The sequence below is a fragment of the Pieris rapae genome, chromosome 5, assembly GCF_905147795.1.
Source record: "Pieris rapae chromosome 5, ilPieRapa1.1, whole genome shotgun sequence".
NCBI lineage: Eukaryota > Metazoa > Arthropoda > Insecta > Lepidoptera > Pieridae > Pieris > Pieris rapae.
Window position 1 is genome coordinate 10633706 of NC_059513.1, and position 23825 is coordinate 10657530.

Below are 23825 nucleotides of genomic sequence, written 5' to 3' on the forward strand. Positions count from 1 at the left end.
CTGCCAGTTTGCGCCCTGTTCTATAAAAAATGAACTACAACACCTTCACAATACAGCGGTATTAGGTATTTAATATCTTTACTGTAATTGTTTCTTGAGCTGTAGAATTTCGATATAAATAAATATCACTGGAAAATCTTACATTAACAATAATAATAATTTATCGATTAAATCATGTTTATGGGTCATTATGTATTGAAAACTGTCAGGAACTTTTGACTTCTCATTCCCATTGGTGGCGATATATAGAACATAATAACACACACACACTTTCACACTTTCTTATGTTAAATATATTTTTTGGTATATAAGCTAGGTTTTAAATTACTTAATAGTTTTAAGATATTATTATCAAAAAATCTCAAATGTGATACGTAGTAGAAGGCTGTGGTGTAGAGTAATAAATTTATAAACGTGTTCCGGTACGCGTAGGTGCGATCGGTGACCTATCAATCATTTATCAACCATTCATTAGGTCACGCTTTCGTGATGTGACTTAATTAGACCTATTAAAAAAATGTGCGTAGAAAAACGTACTGTATTTGTTTGTAATAAAGTTAGGATTGTCTTGGATAGTTTGACTACAAATAGGTGGGACAGATACTGCGCACTTGTGTTAGAATTTTAGACAAATCTGATTCATCGATGACTTTAGATAACTTTAAATTTAACTTAAAAAATATTATTATGGATCATAAGATACAGGTATCGCTTATGCCACGTCATTAAATTTGAATCTGCAGGCATCCCTACTCATGGGCAAAGAAGACAGAGGTTGTGGACAAAACTATGGTTAAAAACCGTAAATCAAACTTTTTGCCATAACTAATTTCAAGGAAAACTTTTAATATTATGCTACAAAAAAAAATATTTCGTTGCTAAATTGTTGTTCTAGTCCGTATATACTTATACCAATTCGACTTAGCTCCGGTAATTCACGTGTGAGCCTTCAGGCAATTTTAGTGTCCATAGATAACACTTAACATTAGATGGTTGCCCCCTGTTACATAAAAATTTCAGTTAAGAAAAAAAATTTTTGTTCATAGTGTGGAACATCTAAATTTTTTCTCTTGAAGAACTCTATTGGGTAAATAGGCATATAAGAGTGATTTGAGTCGCGTGACCCGTTCTGCTATGTTATGTAGAGCATGGGTCGGACGTGATCATTGGTCAATTACTGCTCATCCGACCGCCTCCAACCTTCACGCATTTCGAAATTTCTTGTATATTAAATTTTTCACGGGTGTAAATGTAATGTATTTAAACGCATAGTTATCGCACAAATTAAAATTCATGAACGTGACCAGACTGAACATTGTGTCTTTTAAATAAGTCAACGCGCGATTGAGAATGACCCCTTTTTCGTTTTAAGCTTTATATGTTACTGCACGCATAAGTTAACTAGGCCACTCGCAAAGTGTCATTATCGCCAAATCAGGTGCCAAGTTGATTTGTGCGTTGTAGTACTTCCATATTAACGTCATCGATTTTGATTCGGCATTCAATCGTACATCATTAAAAAAGTTATTAAACTTAAGCTAAACCTTTGTTTATAGCCTTTAAAGTTGTCCCTCTAATTCTAGATGGAGGCGAAGCAAGAAGAAGTTTCAGAGTCTGAAGGTTCTGGTATGGATAGCGACGATCCTCTCACCATGCAGAATGATACTAAGTATGGCAGAAGTTTTAGGTAAGTTAAAAAGTCATTAAGTAAGTAATACTTAGTGAAAATAATATCGATATTACAAATTTTAGAAGTCACGTGTGACGAAATATTTCAATGTTATTTAGGTTGACATGTGTTGTAATTGGGTTTTTGTAACAAAGTTACTTTATAAGTTTTGTAACACTATCATGTTGGCCTTACTAGAAGATATATTATCCAATTAATTTAAATACGTACAGGAACCCCCCTATGTAGATGTCTCAAGTGATATTTCTGTAGTGAGAAATTTATATTGATTTGTCATATTAAATTTTGCTGCATGCACCTGTTTCAATTGTGTTATTATAGAAGTGATCCCAGCTTTTGAATTGCTCAACAAACGGTTCTATGCAATACTCCTACAACGCGATTCGGGTTTACCGCGTAATAGAAGGGATCGCTGTATACATGCGGTTTCCTGTTATCATAATTATCATTCACAAATTTTCAACAGCAGTTTAACACATATTTATTTTGACTTAAACTGGAAATAAATTCTCGATTGTTGTACAATTATTTAACGTAATAGCTACCTATAGCAATTGAAAAAAATCTACTGGAATGATGCAAATAGATAAAAAAATATTGCTAACACAAAAGTTTCGTTACATCTAAGCTGAAAATCCAAATATATATATTTTTCGCATTTTCATTATTATTTCTTCTTTATAATACAAACTCCAGAGGAATCCGAAGAACCCCGGAGGTGCATTCTACCTTATATTAAGAAAATATACTAAATATTAACTTTCAGACATTTCACCCGGGAAGCGCTACCAAGATTGGATAACTACAGGAATGTATTGTCGCTTCACGCCGCGCCTCGACCAACATTGGATGAACTTCATAATGCATCGTTGTCACGGAAGGTCAGGGTCCTTTTTGATTGGTTTTTAAAAGACATCACAAATTAAACAATTTCTCATAGTCCACTTTAATAGAGGATTAATAATTCCAAATATGATAGAGAACTGTGTGACTTAGCTATGAATATTTATAGCATCTATTGACATAGTTGCTTTAATGTGCGTCTCTCATCCCTGAGATCGTAGGATCGATCTTCGAATCTGCATCAATGGACTTTCTGTCTATGTGCATTTAGTATTCACTCGAAAGGTGAAGGGAAACATCGCGAGGAAATCAGCTTGCCTTAGACCCTTGAAGTTGGCTATTCGATTGACAAATCATGAAACAGATTCAGAAATATCAGGCCCAGATCTGTATTTTTAAGTATTGGATTTTTAGCATTATAAAAAACTGGAAAATTAATTATTTATTTTTAGAGGCTGATACATCAGGTGATGCTACTTAACTATTGCATAGAAATTATCTTTTTAAAATAAATAATAGTATTGTTCTTGTTATAAAGACATGAGACAATAATTTCATGTTACTGTCATGTATGTTGCATACAACATGACAATCTGTTTAATGTTTTTTTTTTTTTTTTTTTTTTTTTTTTTTTTTTTTTTTTTTTTTTTTATAGTACAGGGGGCAAACGGGCAGGAGGCTCACCTGATGTTAAGTGATACCGCCGCCCATGGACACCCTCAATGCCAGAGGGCTCGCGAGTGCGTTGCCGGCCTTTTAAGAATTGGTACGCTCTTTTCTTGAAGGACCCTAAGTCGAATTGGTTCGGAAATACTTCAGTTGGCAGCTGGTTCCACAGAGTGGTGGTGCGCGGCAAAAACTGCCTGGAAAAACGCGCAGTTGTGGAACGGCGGACGTCGAGGTGATACGGGTGGAATTTCGTATTCTGCCTCGACGTCCGATGATGAAACTCAGCTGCAGGTATTAATCCGAACAACTCCTCTGAACACTCTCCATGGTAAATGCGGTAGAAGATGCAGAGAGACCCCACATCTCTACGCAACGCCAAAGGATCAAGCCGCTTGGAGAGATTTTGGTCGTCAACGATTCGAACCGCTCTTCGTTGAATACGGTCAAGTGGAAGAAGCTGGTACTGGGGAGCACCCGCCCAAAGGTGGGAACAGTACTCCATGTGGGGCCGAATTTGCGCTTTATATAGTTGCAAGCGGTGGCCCGGAGTGAAGTACCGTCTCGCCCTGCTGAGCACACCGAGCTTTTTGGAGGCTAATTTTGCCTTTCCCTCCAAGTGACCGCGAAACTGAACGTCGTTCGATATGTCAACGCCAAGTATTCCAATGCTGGCTGTGGCTTTAAGGAGAGTGTATTCGAAAAGAGGAGTAGCGACAAAGGGTGTTTTTTTAGCGGAAAACGCGCAAACTTGTGTCTTTTTGGGGTTAAATTGGACTAGGTTTAGTCTGCCCCAGTCAGAGACTCCACGTAGTAGGGTTTCTACTTCAGACACAAGTTTGTTCCGGTACTCATCGACATCTGCCCGAGAAATACTTGCCCGGCCAGTGTAAAGAGTGTCCCCAGTGCTGTCATCCGCATAGCAGTGAATGTTGCTAAGTTGCAACATATCATTGATATGCAGAAGAAACAGGGTCGGGGATAAAACACAGCCTTGTGGGACTCCAGCGTTCACGGGTTTAAGGTCGGAACATGCTCCGTCGATGACGACCTTGATGCTCCGATCGGCCAGAAAGCTGGAGATCCAATCGCATAATTTCTCGGGAAGCCCATAGGCTGGAAGCTTCGAGAGCAGTGCTCTGTGCCACACCCGATCGAAGGCTTTCGCTATGTCCAAACTAACCGCTAGAGCCTCCCCCTTGGACTCAATTGCCTCCGCCCATCTATGCGTAAGGTATACAAGGAGGTCACCAGCCGAACGACCACGACGAAAGCCGTACTGAGAGTCACTTATCAGCTGGTGGCCCTCCAGATACTCCAGGAGCTGGCAATTAATAATGGATTCCATTATTTTGGAGAACAAGGAGGTTATCGCTATTGGGCGATAGTTGGACGGATCGGAGCGATCGCCTTTTTTAGGGATCGGATGTATCGATGCGATCTTCCAGCACTCCGGGACAGTGCCAAGCGAGTACAGGTACCGGAAAAGGCGCGTTAAGACCGGAGCCAACTCAGGAGCACAAGTACGCAGCACAATTGGAGGAATACCATCCGGCCCGCTCGACTTATGTATGTCCAAGGAAGATAATGCTTTACGGACAGCACGTTGCCGGAATGTAACTTCCGGCATCGAAGAATCACACCGTGAAATGCTCGGTGGTGATCTCCCTCGGTCATCCAAAGTCGAGTTGGACGCGAAGAGACAGCCTAAAAGGTCGGCCTTCTCCTTCGCAGTGTGGGCCAGCGAGTCATCCTCCCTGTGCAATGGTGGAATGGAGGGCTGACAAAAATTCCCTTGGACAGCTTTGGCTAGAGACCAGAAGGCTCGAGTCCCCGAAAGGAGTTGGGCCAATCTCTCGCCAAATCTGGCAATGTGCTCTGACTTTGCTTTAGTGATTTCCCGTTTGAAGGACCTGGAGGCTGAGTTATATGCTTTTTTGAGTTCGCTGGTATTAGCATCACGAGATTTCGCCGCTTCTGCCCATGCCTTAAAGCATTCTCGCTTTCGACGCGAGGCTGTCTTGCAAGAACGCTTAAACCAGGGCTGAGACTTGCCACCGATCGGCACCGCAGAAAAAGGAATAAAGAGTTCCATTCCCTGCAGAACCACTTCGGCGACAGAGGCAGCGACGGAATCTGGAGCTTCAGACGAAAAGCAAATAGGCCCCCAAGGGTAGGACGCAAAGAAAGACCGCATCCCGTCCCAATCTGCTGACTTGTAGTGCCAAATACGGCGAAAACCCAAAAAGCGCGACCGCGAAGGGCGCGTAGATGGCACAGTACTCCGGACCACACAATGATCCGATGAACCCAATGGCGGGTCAACGGAGACTTGATAGTTCTCCGGATGCGAAGTCAGCAGAAGGTCCAACAAAGAGGGTTTATGACCGTCCACATCTGGTATTCGCGTAATCGCAGGGACCATTTGTGTCAGGTCGTAGGCTAAAGCAAAGTCGTGAAAGGATCTTCCCGCGTGATCGGTGGTTTCAGAGCCGAGCCAATCGGCATGGTGGGCGTTAAAATCGCCAAGTATCACGATTTCGGCGGTAGGAACCCTTTCAAGCAGGGAATCTGTAGCCATTTGGATGTGCTCGATGAGTCGGTCAGTTTCGTCATTTCCGCTATGGGACCTATACAGGCACGCATAGAATCGCGGATGGTCATCGCAGTCTATGCGGAGCCAGAGGTTAGATAGGTCCCTTCCTTCAAGCGTCCCGAGGCGACGAGAACAGATATCCTCTCTGACGTACACGCAAACTCCCGCCCGCGGCACAAATGAATGTTCCAATTTGTACCCCGGGTAGGAGAGGTAAGAAGTATCAGCCGGGGAGGATATCTGAGTCTCAGTGAGGAAGAATAAGGCCGGCTTCGCAGATTCAAGGTGAAAGTGAACCGCGCTTAGGTTTGAGTTGAGCCCCCTAACATTGGTGAAGTCCACTGTGAGCGTGGAAGGGGTTGCCTTCGGCGAATTCTTCCGTTTGCCCCGAGATCGAAACCTGAAACTAGAACTGGATGTTTTGTTTAGAGCGCAGTTTTTGCCCACCCCAGAATACGAAGGGCAGCCTGTGCATCCACCACCGGATACTGATTGTTCCGATGATGGACGCCCAGAGGGGGATTCTCCACGTGTGGTACCCCCCTGGGGTAATCTTTCTTTAAACTGCACCGTCATACTCTGGGGAAGGGGGGGGGATGGGCTCCGGGAGTCTCACTCACCGAACGAAACGCGAGTACAATAAGATAAACCTATTGCATCACTTCACGCCGGTTTTCTGTGAGACAGTGGTACTGCCCCGGTCGTGCCTGCCCGTTTGGCTGAAGCCCGAAAGCAACAGCATGGCACTCCCACTAGGAAGGGGGTTGACTGATTGCACTGGTGAAATAACCTCTTTCACAGGTTATTTCACCAGTGGGCGATGGGGTCGTCAGGTCCCTACGCCAAATGTTTACAACAAATTCAACACCTGAATCAATAGACAAAGTTACATAATGTACACGAGCCTACATAAACACAAGCTAACAACAGACAAGGTTTAAAAATCTAGCTATACTTAGTACTGAGGTAGAACGTACGCAGTTCTAGAAGGCTCAAGTAATCAGGGGTCTGCTCACATCTCTGACTGGTGCTCCCAAATACCAGCTTCTTTCTTTTGACCAAATTCAGCTTGTTGAATTGTCAATTTGTAACGCATACTGATCGGCTTCATTCCCACTCTCGACGCAAAGATATTGCGTCTCTGTGTTTTTGAGAGAGTTCTGAAGAATTGTTTGGGTTGATCATTCCGTCCTCGTTTCAACACCGTACGGAACCGTATCAATTCAAAAGATTCATCAGCATTACCATGATGTCTGGATGTCTTCCACAGTCCGCTGCACGAAACACTTTTTTGCGAACTGTGGAGTCGACTCCTGCTGGGGGCTTACCTGAAAGTTACGACCCCTAACTGTTTAAAGTAGGAGTGTGCTCCTCCCTCAAAGGCCGTAACACACAATTAAAAAATTACTATATTTCTTCTTTGCAATCGTTATTGGTGACGGAATTATCCAGATTTCCTGTGCAATTAGCATTAGCTGATACGGTACAGGAATCGTTGGAAAACAGAGAAAAATCAGAGTGCTTAGGTTACTATTATTGCCCGTATCTCAGGAGGCAAGCTGTTATAAAGGCTCCGAAATAGTTTATATTTTTGCGTCCGTACTCAGATTTATGTTGTGTCGGCTATATAACACAAGGCTTATAAAGACTTTTTGCAGAAAAGAAAATTGTACTATTATGTATATGAAGATACTAAGTTCGCTCGTGTTTAAGATGAACGTCATATAATTAATCCAATAATTGCCAATGATTCGATTATATGCACTGTCGCGATAAGTGTATGTGAGGCTTCGGGTAACTGGGTTATCGCAAGTCAAGGTCTTCAAGCCGATCAATGTCAAAACATGTGCATATAAGATACGGTACATAATTTAAAACCACTCTAAGAAATATTATATATAAGTATATATTTATTAAGCATTCATTGGTTTTGAGCCAATCTTGATGATTGATTTAGATTTCGTTTCGTTTGCTTAAATGTACGAATTTGGTGACCTTGATAACATTAAGATTGTCGGTAAAACGGTTTAACGTATGTTATCTTGAAACAATAATGTGTTACCGATAAAATGTGTTTTATATGGTATAAAAACGTGTTAGATAAATTCGTGAATTTAGGGGAAGCAGTCGTGGCCGAGCGGTTAAGGCGTCTGACTAGAAATCAGATTCCCTCTGGGAGCGTAGGTTCGAATCCTACCGACTGCGAAACTTTTTTATTTTCTCATTATACCATTTGTAATTTTGTTTTCAGTGACAGACTAAATTTTAGTGAATTTTATTAAGTCCGTATTTGAATAAATTTTACACATACTTTGCTCATATGGGTATAAATATAAAAATTTATGACAACATAGTTTTCCTTGTTTTATTAAAATGTTTCTATACAGATACGTCGAACGTGTAATTACTGATAATTACAATTTGAGTTAATTACGACGACGTTAATGGAGCGAGACAATGCCAATGATTCGATATTCGCTAACTCGTTGACGTTTAAATACTTTATGATTAATCGTAAAAAGTGTATAAATAAATATTCCTTGAACTATGTAATAAATATATACTTACTAAAAAAATGTACAAACTTTTCAGACCATCTGTTACATTAGCATCACTACAACGATTGGCTACATCTAATAAGTAGTTCTGGTCAATTAGTTGACTATTAAACCAATCGTATATTTTAAATCAACTTCAAAATGGAAGCCTAAAGACTATGTCATATTAGTTCAAATCCCTGTTTATTGTAAATATTAAACTAAAAAGCTTATTAGTATTAAACACATAGTATTTGATACTACACAAATATAGTTTTTAATATTTTCGCAGTATTTTATATATTGTATTACCAGTTTTGAGTTTTCTTGCCATTATAGTTGATTATTATATTATGTTACATTCTGAGTTTCATCATCGAATATCGAGGCGGAATACGTAATTCCACCCGTATCACCTCGACGTTCCACAACTGAGCGTTTTTCAAGGTGGTTTTGTCACGCGCCATCACTATGTGGAACCAGTTGCCAATTTTATTTCATTGAACTGATTCAACTGAGTGTCCTTCAAGAAAAAGAGCGTACCAATTCTTAAGAGTCTTTCTACTTCTTCAGTCTTCATTTCTGAAGATCGTGTGACGCCGCACAATTTCTTCCACTCTCCTCTGTCTTCAGCAACCCTGTTTCCAAATAGGGCCTACTTAATTAGGTGATCAATTGCACCGTGTCTTTTTATACAAATTGTGATGGGCACAGGTCGACCCACGTAGGTGTGACCCTAAACTATGCATTCTGTGACCCTTTTGTTGCAATTGACCCAGTTAATGACGTGACCGCTGCCATGACTTTTATAATTAACTTAAATATTGATGGTCTATGGTCATGTATTTGATGGCGGATTCTAGGTCTTTAGCGAATTTTGTAAACGTTTTTGACTTTCATAAGCATGCGCTGAGATGCATCTAAACCGAATAAACGTATTTTGTACACTAAACTGGCAAATTATATTAATAAGGTAGCCTAGATTTAATGAATTTACACACTTTTATCCTTATGATATGTTATGTTGTAGGATAGTTTCTAATCTTACCATTAGTATGTAGTTCAATTGGGAGATGTATTATTGATGAACCTTTATAAGTAATCAGAATCTTATTTTAATTGCTAATATTAAATAAAAATAGTTTTTTTTTAACTAAGAAAGGATTTTTAATATGTATTGATAAAACTTAAGAAGACCAGTGGCGCTAAAACATTTTTAGGTCGGTTATTCACGATGTTTTCCTTCACCGTTAAAGCGAATGTTAAATGCACACTTAGGAAGAAAGGCACTGGGCCGGCACTGCTATCATAAAACTTTTATGACATTGCGATTTTTCTAAACCAATATACAAATTATATATTTTGTCATTTTCATTAGAATGAAATATGTATTTATTCTTAGAACAATTGATTATGCTCTTGAGTTTAGAGCTAGGAATTCTAGTAATACAGCAAAGTGGCATGTCAGTATAATAAACAATCAATTATTAAGTCAACTTGCGGTACGAAATGTTATAAAGATAAATCTCAAGATAAAAATGTTTCATATGCCAATGATTTAAGTAGATAAATGTAATGTGAAAATCTTTGAAAATCGCCTAGTGAAGCGTGCGACTCATCGTTGAGGTCGTAGGTTCTATCCCCGGCTGTGCACCAATGAACTTTCTAAGTAGGTATGCATTTAACATTCGCTCTAACGGTAAAGGAAAACAAAAAACCGGCTTGCTTTAGACTCAAAGTCTATGGCGTGTGTCAGGCACAGGAGGCTGATCACCTACCTGCCTATTAGATTGACAAATAATTATGAAACAGATACATACATGATACAGAAATCCGCGGTAATATAATCTCTAAACTTATTAGCTTTGTAACTAGGTCTAGAAAGTTTTCTAATTACCAGTGTAGCTTATCTTTTCCCTTAGACGCAAGAAAGAGAGTTCTGGGATTCCGGTATCTAAACGTGTTTCAATTTGAAGAGTAGGTCAAATCAAATCTTCGGGAAACAGGCAGGTTTCATGTTGGTGTCATTATTCAGTGGATAAGTCAAAACTGTATAAAAATATGTAATATTAATTTAATCTTGCATGTTACCAATAAACTTCCAAGATGAAACGATGTAATATACCTACGGTCTACTGTTATTTTGGTAGTTATGGTAATTTCCTTGACGACTCTATATTTTCAGCCAGGCCAGACCCTGGAGAAGGAAATGAGAAATTTGGCGATACCCACGTCGAACATCAAGTTTGGATGGATCAAGGGGGTCCTGATGAGATGTCTTCTCAATATTTGGGGAGTTATGTTGTTTTTGAGACTGTCGTGGGTCGTGGGGCAAGCTGGTATTGGTATGTATTGCTTTGAAATCGCTTTTTTGAAACTACCAATAGTATAATGAATAGCGGACAATGAACTTTATCTTACCATACTTTTAATGTATCGCTTATTGTGAAACTATTTTTACCAAGACGACTTCACTTCAAATTTGAAAAAAATGTTCATAGTTTGATTTACGTAGAACAAAGTATTGAAATTCAAAGTAGCCATTTAGATAATCGACTTTAAACGTAAATTTATTACTTGATTGTTATTTATATACTGTGAAGTCTAACTCATGAAGACCAAAGACAATAAGTCTTTTGTTAATTTCAGGCCAAGCAATACTGCTCATTATGACGACATCTATAGTAACAACAATCACAGCTCTGTCGATGTCCGCAATCAGTACGAATGGGGTTATTAAAGGAGGTAAATTCTTTTTTATATTAAAATATATGTTAAAATTTCAATAAAATGAATCTTTAGTTAGTGCTTTTATACATTAGTTTGCGACCCGTATGGCATATTACACTGATGTATTTATATCCCGTAGTAAGGTTTGCGCCTGTTTCCTTGATTGAAAGATGAAAGGACCTCTGATTGAGAATTTTCTCAATCAGAGGTCCTTTTATCTTTAGCCACATGCTTAAAAACAAAATTTTCACTAGCGATTCAAAACTTTTTACATTCAAAAACACTCTTCAACAACATCTTCTCAACCTGTAAAGTATTCCTCTTGTGCTTCAGTTGTTTAATTATAAAATTGTAAGAGAAAAAAACTATCACGTCAAGTACCGTTAATATGTCAAATGGAAGAGACTAGCTGCTAACGAAAAGTAACCCTAGTGCACTTTCTCCTTTGGGAGTGATCAAGAATTACGTCTCGCAATTTTTGAAGATCTTGCCAGAACTTTTTCCTGTACCCAATAGTAAAACGTTTCGTGACCACCCAGTGACTAAAGGTTCCATTATGTGGTGATTGTACCGAAAATTATAGAAACAATAACGCGTAATTCATTCATTTGTTACATAATACTTGAACGCTCCCTTTGACTCAACTTCCATAAACAATATCTGCCCCGCGAGTTATGGAGCAATTGATTTAGAGGGATGTTCTAGAGAGAAAATTTTTACGTTTTTTCCAGGTGGGACATACTACATGATATCCCGCTCGCTTGGCCCAGAATTCGGTGGGTCCATCGGTCTGATATTCTCAATGGCGAATGCCGTTGCATGCGCTATGTACGTTGTGGGATTTGGAGAGTCCCTTATTACTTTGATACCCGAGTCAGCTTATATGGTCAGCAAGAGCTGGGTATGTTATACAATAATGCTTTTGAATTCATAAAAATTTATTGAAATATCATGAAAGTGGATGAACGACGGAGATTTTTCAGTAGCAAGTAGTGATTTGTGCTATCTTTGGGAAAAAGACGTGATAAAAAATTGGTGGTCTATGTGTGATACATTTACGTTATAACGTCATAAGAAAACATTAATGAAAGATTGCATACATTTATAAATTCAGGTGGATTATTATCACTGGAATATCATTATTTTATATAATACACAGAAAGCAAATTAATTAATTTGTAAATTAAACTATTTTCGATAAATTTACGAAATTCAAAATTTCGTCCATTTCTACTTAGGGTCTCTTAACCAATTCTATTTTGGGGTCTTTCAAGAATAGAGCGTACCAATTCCGAAAAAGCCAGCAACGCACTTACGAGTCATCTGGCAATGTGATTCTTTATGGGCTCTGTATTACTATCGCCCATAAACTGACTTTACATACTACCAATTTTTTTAAATCACGCCATCTAGTGTTGTATAGTATTATCTTTATAACGATATGTTATGATAGTATTTTTGAATGACATATTTCTTGCAGGACCAAGCAATATACGGTTGCATAACAATAGTTCTTTTAACCGGTATAGTGGTTGTCGGTTTGGAATGGGAGGCTAAGGCCCAGATAGTCCTGCTGATAATACTTTTGGCGGCCATCGCAGACTTCTGCATCGGCGCCATCATTGGACCCATTGGCGATGAGGAGATCGCTCAGGGCTTTGTCGGGTTCAATAGTAAGTTAGAAAAACGTGACAATCAATTATTGATTTTATATTCAATAAATTTCAGTTTAATTGAATTAAAATTAATCTAGATTTCTGGAATGAACGAGAATTTCTAATGAACAAAACTTTTTCAGTGACGCTGTTACAACAAAACATGGCACCGGACTACAGGTTCTTTGAAGGAGTGGAACACAACTTTTTCTCCGTCTTTTCTATATTCTTTCCGGCTGCGACAGGAATTCTGGCTGGTGCGAATATCTCAGGGGATTTGAAGGTATTTTTTTATATATTTAGGACTGGAAATGTTTTGAACAATTTTTTAAAATTACGGACACTCACATAGTATTTAATATTTATTAAGAAGCTAAATGTATCCAACGCAAGATGTTATAAATTTAATTATACATTTCTATAAAAATACAATGCATGGACGCGGTCCTGATCAATCTTGCGGATTTCCGTGTCATTTTCATGATAATAGGCAACTGATCACCTATCAGTCTCCTGTGCCTGACACACACTTTCGACTACAGACAAATTTGGTTCTAAGTCAATCCGGTTTCCTCATGATGTTTTCCTTCACCATTCGAGCGAATGTTAAATACGTACTAGAAAGACAGTGCGGTGCACAGATGGGGATCTACACTAGGTTCACACTGCTCCTAGATTATACCTGATTTATCTCCTTGGACTTTTAGTTTCCGATTATTTGTGGTCATACTCATTAATTTAAGCTCACGGCGAATACTTTGATAATTTCCACATACAGGAGAAACTGATAACTGTTTTTTTTAAACAATACAAGTTTTTAGAGTGTTAAAGAAACACATAATTGCAGGATCCGCAAAAATCGATACCAAAGGGAACACTGTTGGCCATACTTCTAACTACAATATCGTACGTGGTGATCGCCATAATAGCGGGCTGGTGCGTTCTACGTGACGCGTCCGGACTCGTAGCGGACGTGCCCTTTGGGAATATAACGGCGTGCGTACACGATGGGAGTTGCAGCTATGGGCTACATCATAGTAATGATGTAAGTACATTTAACTTTCATCAAACGTTATTGCGTTTATTTCTGCCATTATTATTAGAATATTTATTTAGTGTTAAAAAAACAATGTCCTATTTTGTATAATATATACCCATTTAAATTTGCAGGTGATTCGGTTAGTGTCAGCCTGGGGTCCACTCATATATGGAGGTTGCTTTGCGGCAACACTATCATCAGCTCTGGCTTCTCTCGTTTCTGCACCGAAAGTTTTTCAGGTATATTTTTACTTTTTAACATTGAATTAAATATTATATAATTTAATCGAATAAAGTTTTGTGTAATGCCAATTAAATTTAATAAGTTATAGTTGTCGCGCGAGTGCTCGTCATTTTGTTGTTTGTGCGGAGCGGTGTTTGTCTAACACGCCCCTCGTACCTACCTCGTACCTCGTACGGTAGACCGTATACCGTAAGGGTTTACTTAAAAGCTGGCAGCATATCTGCGAACCTTCTGTCAATTGGTGTCCATGGACGGCAGTATTACTTAATATCGGATGAATCTTCTGTCCGTTTGCCTACTGTTACTTAAAAAAAGCTAGAAGAGACCTTCAAGTCGATTTAATCGTTTTTTTAATAGACAGTTTAAAAATCTTTCTGTTAAGTTATTTACCGTTAATTAGAGAAGTCTCAGTAAAGAAGTTATATCAGAGAGTTAATTGAATCTCTAGACAGTTAATTAAAGATCAATCATTATAATCATTAGTAGCATTTTGATTTAAATCAAACAGCGTCGAAAACGAACTCTCTGTCTGACCGAAAGCCTTTATTTTAATTAACTGTCTATTCTCTAGAGGTTCAATTAACTCTCTGATTGAACTACTTTACTGCGACATGGATAAGAATATAATTTAATTGAAAATATTTTTTAAAGGCGTTATGTCAAGACAAGCTCTACCCGTATTTGGAATTCTTCGCAAAGGGCTATGGGAGTACTAACGAACCAGTACGCGGATATGCGCTCACATTCATAATAGCAGTTGCCTTTATCCTTATGGGTATGGGATTTTACGATTTCCTTAGAATTTCCTTTCTTCTTAATTGTAGTCTGAATATTATTGAGTTATAAAGTTAACTAACCATATATTTTTTAAAATATTAATTTGAATTTGACATCCGTTTGAATGTGAAACTTGATTTTTAAAACGAGTTACAACAAAAAAATCTATTATTTACTATTTAAATATTTCACAGGTGGTCTGAACCAAATTGCACCGTTAATATCGAATTTCTTCTTGGCTGCGTACGCGCTGATTAACTTTGCGACATTCCACGCAAGTCTCGCGAAGCCAGTGGGATGGAGGCCGACATTTAGGGTAACATTGCAAAAATATTACTCACTTTCAATTAACTTTAGCATCGCCATCGTCTACGTCACCAAATTTGTACAGAATAGATAAATAAGTATTGAAGAAACGCCTTTAATTAAGATATTTTCCTCCCTTCCTCCCCCTTCCCCATGTCCTTAAGTGAAGTTGATTTCTGCGTGTAGTACTAACGCTTATAAATGGCACACAAGACGATAGTATTTGTATATTTTTTTATTAATTTAAATCATTGTTTACTATATCAGCTCTACAACATGTGGCTGTCTCTTCTGGGGTCGATGGTGTGTGTGGCGATAATGTTCGTCATCTCGTGGATAACGGCCCTTGTAACTATCGCATTCCTACTAGCTCTATATCTTCTAGTATCCTATAGGAAGCCAGGTGAGTTAATTGTATGAGTAAATATTATTATTGAAGTTTGGCGCGATAGGGAAAATGATGAAAGTAAATTTTCACGACTTGAAGTTAGTAATTTTCTTTATGATATTTAAATAAACTTTATTTAACTAGATAATTTTATAACAAAGCTTTCAATGTATTAAGTATCATTTTCTATTGTTGGTGTCGTATTTATTATTTTTATTGTATTGTATTTGTCTACAAACGTAGAATAAAATTTTTGAAAAGATTTTTATCTTGTTACGCCAAAGAAGTATAACTTCTAATGCCGGTACATAAGTACACACATCTTTTTTGTTAACTCTGGTTACTCTCTTGTTGACAATTTCCTAGTTATTTATTTCTAAAACCTATCATTTACCTGAGTCTTAAGTCAGCAATTCAACTTTAAATATTAAAATAGTACCTGTTACGGCACACGAATTTTAGAAAGGTAAAAGCATGGCACGGAAAAGTTTGGGAAACATTGGTCTAGGGTCTCTAGGAAGTATGACGGGGCCTCTTACATATTGTAAATAATTTGAATATTTAATTAGATGTCAATTGGGGTTCGACGACGCAAGCGCAGACATACAAAACGGCCCTCTCGGGCGTACATCAACTCAATCGAGTCACTGAACACGTGAAAAATTACAGGTACGGTCTATATACAATATAATAAATTCAGTTTTATTGTAAAGTGTAAAAAAGTTGTATTCCACCAAATTGCTTACAATTCTGCTAGAAAGCTTGCGAGTCCGTTACCGGCCTTTGAGAATTGATTCGCTCTTTTCTTGAAGGACCCGAAGTCGAATTGGTTCGGAAATACTGTAGTTGAAATACAGGTGGTTAAACATAATGGTGGAGTGTGGGCGGGTAGGTGACGGGTGGAATTTTGAGGTGTCGTTCGATGATGAAACTTTATGATGATTATTTTAATATATATTTATTTATATTATAGAAGAATAAACTAAATGACATAAATATAAAATTCAACAATGTATTATAAATAATATATTTTTCACAGACCTCAAATCTTGGTACTGGCTGGATTTCCTGGTGAGCGGGCTCTGCTGACGGACTTCACATACCTCCTTACTAAGGGATTGTCCCTGATGCTGTGTGGACATGTTGTTCAGGTATCGGAGTACTTTGTTAATTAATTAATGAATTTTGTAGTTCATAATTATTTCATAGACTAAACTAATAGGTTTGCATCATAACACCAGTTTACTACAATTAGTGGAGTATTTTACACCGAAAAATATATCCGGATATTGATATAACAAAACAAAAAATATGTATATGAAACCTAGATATAGTCCGTTTAGTTATATAATTTTACTTTAAAATTTTTTGTGTCTGATTTATGTAAAATGTGACCATTATATGGTCGGCGCGTGTTTCATTATTATTTAGTATTTTTGATTAAAAAATCTACAAGTTATTATAATTAAAATATATCTTCAGAGTCAAATAAACCATCGTACTCGAGAAGCGCTAACGAACAGGGCCTATCACTGGTTTTTGAAGCGGAAAATTAAGTCCTTCTACAGCGTCGTTGACGGAGTCGACCTCAAAGATGGCGCTAGTGCACTTATACAGGTATTTCATCTACAATGCATATTTTTTGTAATACAAGTCGGAATGACCCGATAGGTAATGAGACATTAATAATATATTTCCCAATATATAGATTTACTAGACATAAGTTGTATGTATTCTTGTCAAAATAACAATTAAAACATTATTCGTAAAAAATAAATCATTTTTTTTCCACTCTTTTGACTGAAGTACTCGTCTCGACTCTTTCTGCCAAATAGAGTTATATGCTGTGATGGAAAGAGACTGAATTATTTTCTATGAAAAAGTTGTTAGATATTTAAATGTGTAATTTTCTTTGTAGGCTAGCGGTTTAGGCAAATTAAAACCGAATATTTTGTTGATGGGTTTCAAAGAGAACTGGCAAAGTTGTAACATAGATGAAGTTGCGGACTATGTCGAAATCATGCAGTAAGTTGTTTTATTTCTCTTTTGTATCGGGTTTTTGTTTATTTCGAACTACACAATGAAAAGAAAAAACATGGCCCGATAAATCATCATACATATTTATATACTTTATGAACACTAATTTTTATCTCTATCTGAATTTTAACAAATACATTAATAGCTTTTAAATGTTAAACCCTTATCTCGTATCACTGTAAAAGTTAAGTGTATTACAAAATTTAAAAAAATCCTTCGTTTCTATAAAGCTATTTTTATATTTTATGTCTTAATCTTAACACATATAATTTATATAAATTAATTACATATTTTGACAGATCTATTAATTAAACTAACAAACTAATAACTATTTGGTTTAAACCTAACCAAATACTTTGTCAAACAAAACTTCATAAAAAAGGAAGTGGAAATATTTTTTTTGTATAAATGGATTTAGTATAAAGTTTAATTTAAAGAATTATTTCCTCAGTAAGTCCCTCGATGTCCACATGGCGATAGCCTTACTTCGTGTGGAAGGTGGCTTGTACAGCAGCGAGACCCTGGATGATGATCTACAAGCGTGCTTGCACGATCTCAACGCAAAGGACGCGTCCGTTGTTTCACGTATGTACTAAGGCTGGTTATGAACGAGAGATCATTTCAAAACGCTAATTCTGATGCAGTCCAGTCTTGTCTTTGATATTATTGATTTTTTTATAGAAATTGTATTCATTTTGGTAACTAATTAATTATACATTATTTATGTATTTTGCCCGTAAATTTGATAATTTTTTTAGCTATCAGAATTAGCACCGCTGTGTGGCAATAACGATTTTGTAACTAATTTATTTACATAATAATATCATTGATTATTTAATGTATTCATCATTTTCTATGAATATTTTTGTTGTATGTTGTTATTTCTTAATAATGAGATAAGACATTTCTAATTGTATTTAAGTACACTCACGGTCGTATATTACCCGTATATCCATAAAAATATACACTTCATTTTTTACGAAAGTACTTTGTCTTTTTCTATCTAATTGTGTTAACTCTATGATGAAAAAAGACGAAAATACTTTGTCTCTTTCTATTTAATTGTGTTAACTCTGTGATGAAAAAAGACGAAAGTACTTTGTCTCTTTCTATCTAATTGTGTTAACTCTGTGATGAAAAAAGACGAAAGTACTTTGTTAATGCAATAAACTGACTTGTTTTTATGGAGACGTTGTTCTAACTTTAACATCACATAGAAAAATGACACAAGACCTCGAGTGAACATTGTGCTAACTTTCGTTAGGTTCGATGGGAGACAGTCTCAAGGAGTCGAAATCGAGTGAGAGTTTAAACACACACTCTAGAGGTAAGACATGTTTGTTCTTTAAGTTTTTCATTTTCATTAAATTGGTTCTGGCTTTTATTTGTTACCCCTTCCACAATCGGTACTTTTCATTATGTTTTTGTTGCTTAGTTTTTGACTTTGTATATGTGTGTGTGTGAAACTGTCGATCTGGTGAAGGGACTTAATTCATATTATCTGAGGATATATACAAATGCGGCTGAATTCTTAGATAAGATTTAATTTACTTCTGATAACTACCAATCAGTTGACATTTTGGGATATGATTTCAGGTAGTAGTATATCTGACCTTTCCCTGGGTTCGCCGGAGCACGTGTCTCGGGACCCGGGTGCCAAAACTGAGAAAACTACTGACAGTTGTAAGAATAGGTAAGATTTGTCAAAACTTTAAAATTGATTGACGAATTGAAGGAAGGTTTTGGGGTGTGACCAGAATTTTGGTGTTATAATCACGCTTTTTTCCACGGTTGGAAATCAGAACTTCACTTAATAAATCAGTGGAAGACGAGATTTTTGTTTCGACCTGAATTGTAACAACTTTTCTTGTATCGTGTATATGAGTCACAGCCAACTGACTTAGCCGTTCAATCAACTGCCTAGCCGTTTAACTAACTGCCTGAAAGATGTTCAGCTAGTTGGTCAAACAGCTAGGCGATGACGTTTCATTATTTGCCTAGCATGTTGACTGTTTATTTAAACTTATTTATAAATAGAAACTATTCAAACTGTCAATATAGCGTCGGCAGACCACAACTTTGGCAGTGTTTTCCAAACGTTCATGAAAAAGAACGAACGAGTACAAGTGGAAGAGTGTAGTGACAATAATGATGTGAATTTGACTTAAGGAATTTGATTCTAAAAGAAATATCTTTTATGTCAAATGTTTTAACCTTTTTTATTTCTGCCAAATAATGGCTCTATCGTACGAATGGCATAAACATTAGCCAGCCAAATAATTAAATGTTTTAACAAACGCTATTGCTGAATATTTTTCACGTCGTTCGTTAAACGGATAATTAAGCCAGTTAGCTGTGTCATATATACCAATGATCATCTCTATTAGACAAGCAGGTGATCAACCTTCTGGGTCTGAAAAACACCATCGACTCTTTGGGTCTAAGTCAAACCGGTTAAAACCGGATAAATCACGGTGGTTTTCTTGAGCGTACAGTGTAAAATGAGACGATTAACAGAGTCCATTGGTGCACGGATGGCGATCGAACCTACGACCTCATAGCTGAGAGTCACACGCTGCACCTACTAGATTTACTATGCCTAGATTTCTTGCATCTGATTTTAATATTTCCGGATTTTAAAAATTAATACCGATTTATAGGATTGCATATCTACTACTAAAGAAATCTGTGGGGTGAGAGTTTGATTTTGCTTCAGACCAACAAACTTCAACAGCTTCATTAGTGCTATTTTGCTATGTTTAATGACTACTACATATTAATTTACTTGCTTAATATTCATTTAGAGTATTAATGAGATATTTACAAGAATTGCATTGTTTATAAATATTTAAAAAGGTTTATGTTTTGTGTTTTGTTTATATTAGGTTTAGTTTAATTTTTATATAACATAAACCTTTTTAAATTAGAATTATTTAATGTATATTTCGTTTTTATTGACTTTCATAAGTGTACATTGTGTTACCTATATGCATAAATGATATTTGACTTTGACTATCGCTAGTACTAAAAGGTCTTGATTTAGCGCTAGCTATGAATCCCGTAGACAAAAACCACTCATTAATGTTTTCGTAACAGTCCTTACAAAACAAAATTCTTTAAAAAATTAAAAAGTTGCTTAAAACCAGAAAATTCAGGTATTAATTGCTGATGAAAATTTTGTGTGTGTCTATATAATTTCATTAATGTATACTTTTGATTTATGTTCAGCAAAGGTATAGGCCGTCGCATCGGAATAGGCGCGGCTCGGCGGGCTTCTTCGTTCACATCCGTAGAACAATTTACGCGAAGACAAAATGGCACTGTCGATGTTTGGTGGTTGTATGATGATGGAGGTTAGTTTTTTTTAATGTTTTTAGTTTTTATTATTTATTATCTACCCAACCTTTGCTTTGCACAGCTGAATTGTTTAAATACAAAGTAATGTTTTTAGAACGCGTATTTTTTAGTTTATTCGCTGTAAACATAAACATACACATCTTTATACCTTCTTATATATAGAAAATATAATTTAAAAAATACATGCAGCTCTACCTTATTTGATTTCTTGGGAAATTATAATTGTTGGGTGTGTAATGAATTATCAAAGAAATTAAAAAAAAAACTTGTTTAAGGTTTGACGCTACTCCTACCATACATACTGTCAACTCGTCGCGCCTGGGCTTCAAGTCCTCTGCGCGTCTTTACACTCGTCAATAAGAATACGGAAATGGACATTGAAGAACGGAAGTAAGTTTTCTTAAAATGTCGGTACAGACAATTGCAAAAACAACTTTAAAGAAATGTATGTATGTATCATTGTAGAAAGATGTTTTTTTTTCTAAATTAAAGCTTATTTTTCAGTATGGCATCGCTGCTTTCTAAATTTCGTATAGATTACTCAGCGTTAAAGATGATCTCGGACATCACAAAGAAACCAAAGGAGTCTACGCTGGCTTACTTCGAGAAGTTAATTGCGCCCTTCAAAGTACCGGATGACACAACTGATAATGGTAATTAATGTTACGTGGCAATTAATAACCCTTTGCTGAATAAGTCAAATTGTACAGTTAAACAGTAACTTTTTTTTTATCGCCGGATTGTGATTGGCCTAGTTTCGCAGTTCAATCATAATGTTGCGATTTCGATGTCTCGTTTTAGAATTATTTTTTAATATAGATTAATCAATAATTCATCATTCTTTGGATAGAAAACCAACATTTATTTTAATTCTAATAAAAAAAACGAGGCCACGATATCTATATATTTGTTATGCCAGTTCCTAACGCTCATTTTAAGAAAATATACTTTATTTTTAAGTCAATTACTTCCAAAATATCAAGAAAAATATAGACATAATTAATATTTAAATTGTTAAATTTTTTAGGTGGAATATCCGAAGCCGATTTCTTAGCGGCTCGCGATCGGACCTACCGTCATTTAAGATTACGCGAATTAATCGGCGAACATTCGCATAACGCTCGCCTCGTTTGTGTGACGCAACCGATGCCCCGGCGGCGCGGTGTGCCCGCACCTTTATATATGGCTTGGTTGACCGCTATAGCTACAGCCGCCAAACAGACTCTGCTTGTTAGAGGAAATCATGCTGCGGTTTTGACATTCTACTCTTAATACACTTTGATTGAAGGGCTTTGTGAAATCCAGTACAAATATCGAGTTATGAAGCTTTCAGTATTATTTTTTGGGCAAAACACACGAATAAAATTCATAAAAAAAACAATTAAATTTGGGGTAGGTATAGTGTGAAACAGGCAACATTATCAAGTGTCTTTTGATATATTTTTTTATGTTTTTCAATGTCTAACATCGACATATTAAAATGTAATTGGCGTTAGACTAATATTTAATGTAAACCTAAATAAAAAAACCCAGTAAATATTATATAAGTAATTTAGCGGAAATATACGGGGTTTAATACATTTATACAGAATTTTGATGAATTTGTCTTGTAAGACCTTTTATTTTTGTACTATACCAATAAATCATTTTTTTGAGTGATTTTTGTGCTATACGTAGGAAATTTAAATTTCTAGTTGTATTTATACTAGAAGATCGAGTGCTCATATTGCTATCTCTTTCTACAATTGTAGTAGAGACAAGGATAGATGATATGACAAATTTATTTTTGAACTTTGTACTAAGATATCTTGAATGTGCCTAAATTTTGTAATTTTTGTATTGAATATAACTGAAATGTGGAATCTCGAATGATCTTTACTCTTAGTATGCTTTTGAAGGTTGGCAAGGCAAAACTTTAAAGAATGGAAAATGTGTTAAATAAAATAATTATGTGTGAATTTGATTGTTTTCCTTTGGTTATTTTAACTTTTGATTTGTTTAGTTTAATTCTTGATTGTCTTTAATGCTATTTTATAAGCTTTCCTACAACTGTACCTGGAACTACAGTCTTAAATACACAAACATACCGACATACATTCCCTAAGCTTTTTTGATTTATTCTGATCACAATATCGAAATATTCCTAGTTTTATTATTTATTTCCCTAACATAGAATTAAAATTAATTTACTAGAAATAATTTAGTTTAATATATAATAATTTAGCGAAATTGTGTGATTTTTAAATTGACTAACATAGGAGTAGATAAAGGATGTTTTTCAGCAAAAAATGGTCATACGATACGATTTTCCTACTTAAATTGAGGGAGTCAATCGTCTGGTACAAAATTCGACCAAAAAGCATCGATTTATCTACTTCGCTACTAATATTTATAAGTTGTGTGTTAGATAATTTTATGTGTTGCAGCTAACACTAAATTAAAATTCTTACGATATTATTTAAAAAAAAGTTTTTCTTTTGGTTGGTTCCTCACAATTTGTGTTATATTTAGCTGCGACAGAAGCGAATCTATTCTGTACCTGATTTTCCTTTTTCTTATTTATGCCAGCAATCCATTTATACAGTATATTGTATTTTGTAATAAAATTTAAGTGGTAATTTTGTTTTATTATTAGCTTTTACATCCCTTATACAAGTATAATTGGGTAATAAATAAAGCCTATGTTACTTTGTTCATGTCGCGTTTTGATGCGTAATGGAAAAGATACTATTGACCAATCACAGTCGAACGGAGAGCTCAATCATTTCGTCCTTCGTTCGCTTACAGGAACAATTTAAATTGTGTTAAGCCGGGTTTCCACCGCGAGCGGAACGGACCCATTAAGGACTCGGTCTAACTCGCAAGCGTAAACTGCATACTTGTATTCCCACCAACAAATAGTCGGGCGGAAAGGACTGAGCGAGCAGAAAGAGTTGAAAGGAACTCGCTCAGTTCTAGGGA

General features: G+C 36.4%; 1 protein-coding gene and 1 non-coding gene across 6 annotated transcripts in view; both read left to right on the plus strand.

Moving 5' to 3' along the window:
- Positions 1-23482, plus strand: part of LOC111003577 (bumetanide-sensitive sodium-(potassium)-chloride cotransporter) — a 31701-nt gene extending 8219 nt beyond the window's left edge. Inside the window, exons 2-25 of one of the 5 annotated variants that reach the window (XM_022274171.2) lie at positions 1584-1687; positions 2457-2571; positions 10518-10677; positions 10982-11077; positions 11794-11963; positions 12543-12735; positions 12861-13000; positions 13565-13762; positions 13888-13995; positions 14651-14774; positions 14971-15092; positions 15350-15485; positions 16040-16139; positions 16510-16621; positions 16953-17087; positions 17389-17495; positions 17959-18092; positions 18772-18834; positions 19104-19200; positions 20168-20200; positions 20736-20860; positions 21140-21254; positions 21369-21517; positions 21892-23482. In XM_022274171.2, coding sequence (XP_022129863.2) covers positions 1584-1687; positions 2457-2571; positions 10518-10677; positions 10982-11077; positions 11794-11963; positions 12543-12735; positions 12861-13000; positions 13565-13762; positions 13888-13995; positions 14651-14774; positions 14971-15092; positions 15350-15485; positions 16040-16139; positions 16510-16621; positions 16953-17087; positions 17389-17495; positions 17959-18092; positions 18772-18834; positions 19104-19200; positions 20168-20200; positions 20736-20860; positions 21140-21254; positions 21369-21517; positions 21892-22136 — 3081 coding nt within the window. In that variant the 3' untranslated portion in view covers positions 22137-23482. Of the gene's footprint in view, positions 1-1583; positions 1688-2456; positions 2572-10517; positions 10678-10981; positions 11078-11793; positions 11964-12542; positions 12736-12860; positions 13001-13564; positions 13763-13887; positions 13996-14650; positions 14775-14970; positions 15093-15349; positions 15486-16039; positions 16140-16509; positions 16622-16952; positions 17088-17388; positions 17496-17958; positions 18093-18771; positions 18835-19103; positions 19201-20167; positions 20201-20735; positions 20861-21139; positions 21255-21368; positions 21518-21891 lie in introns of those variants that run through there. The other 4 variants (XM_022274172.2, XM_022274173.2, XM_022274176.2 and 1 more) reach the window with 4 other exon arrangements.
- On the plus strand, positions 7919-8000 carry Trnas-aga. Its single transcript has one exon. It is a non-coding gene; the product is annotated as a tRNA-Ser (tRNA).
- Positions 23483-23825: the final 343 nt, after the last annotated feature.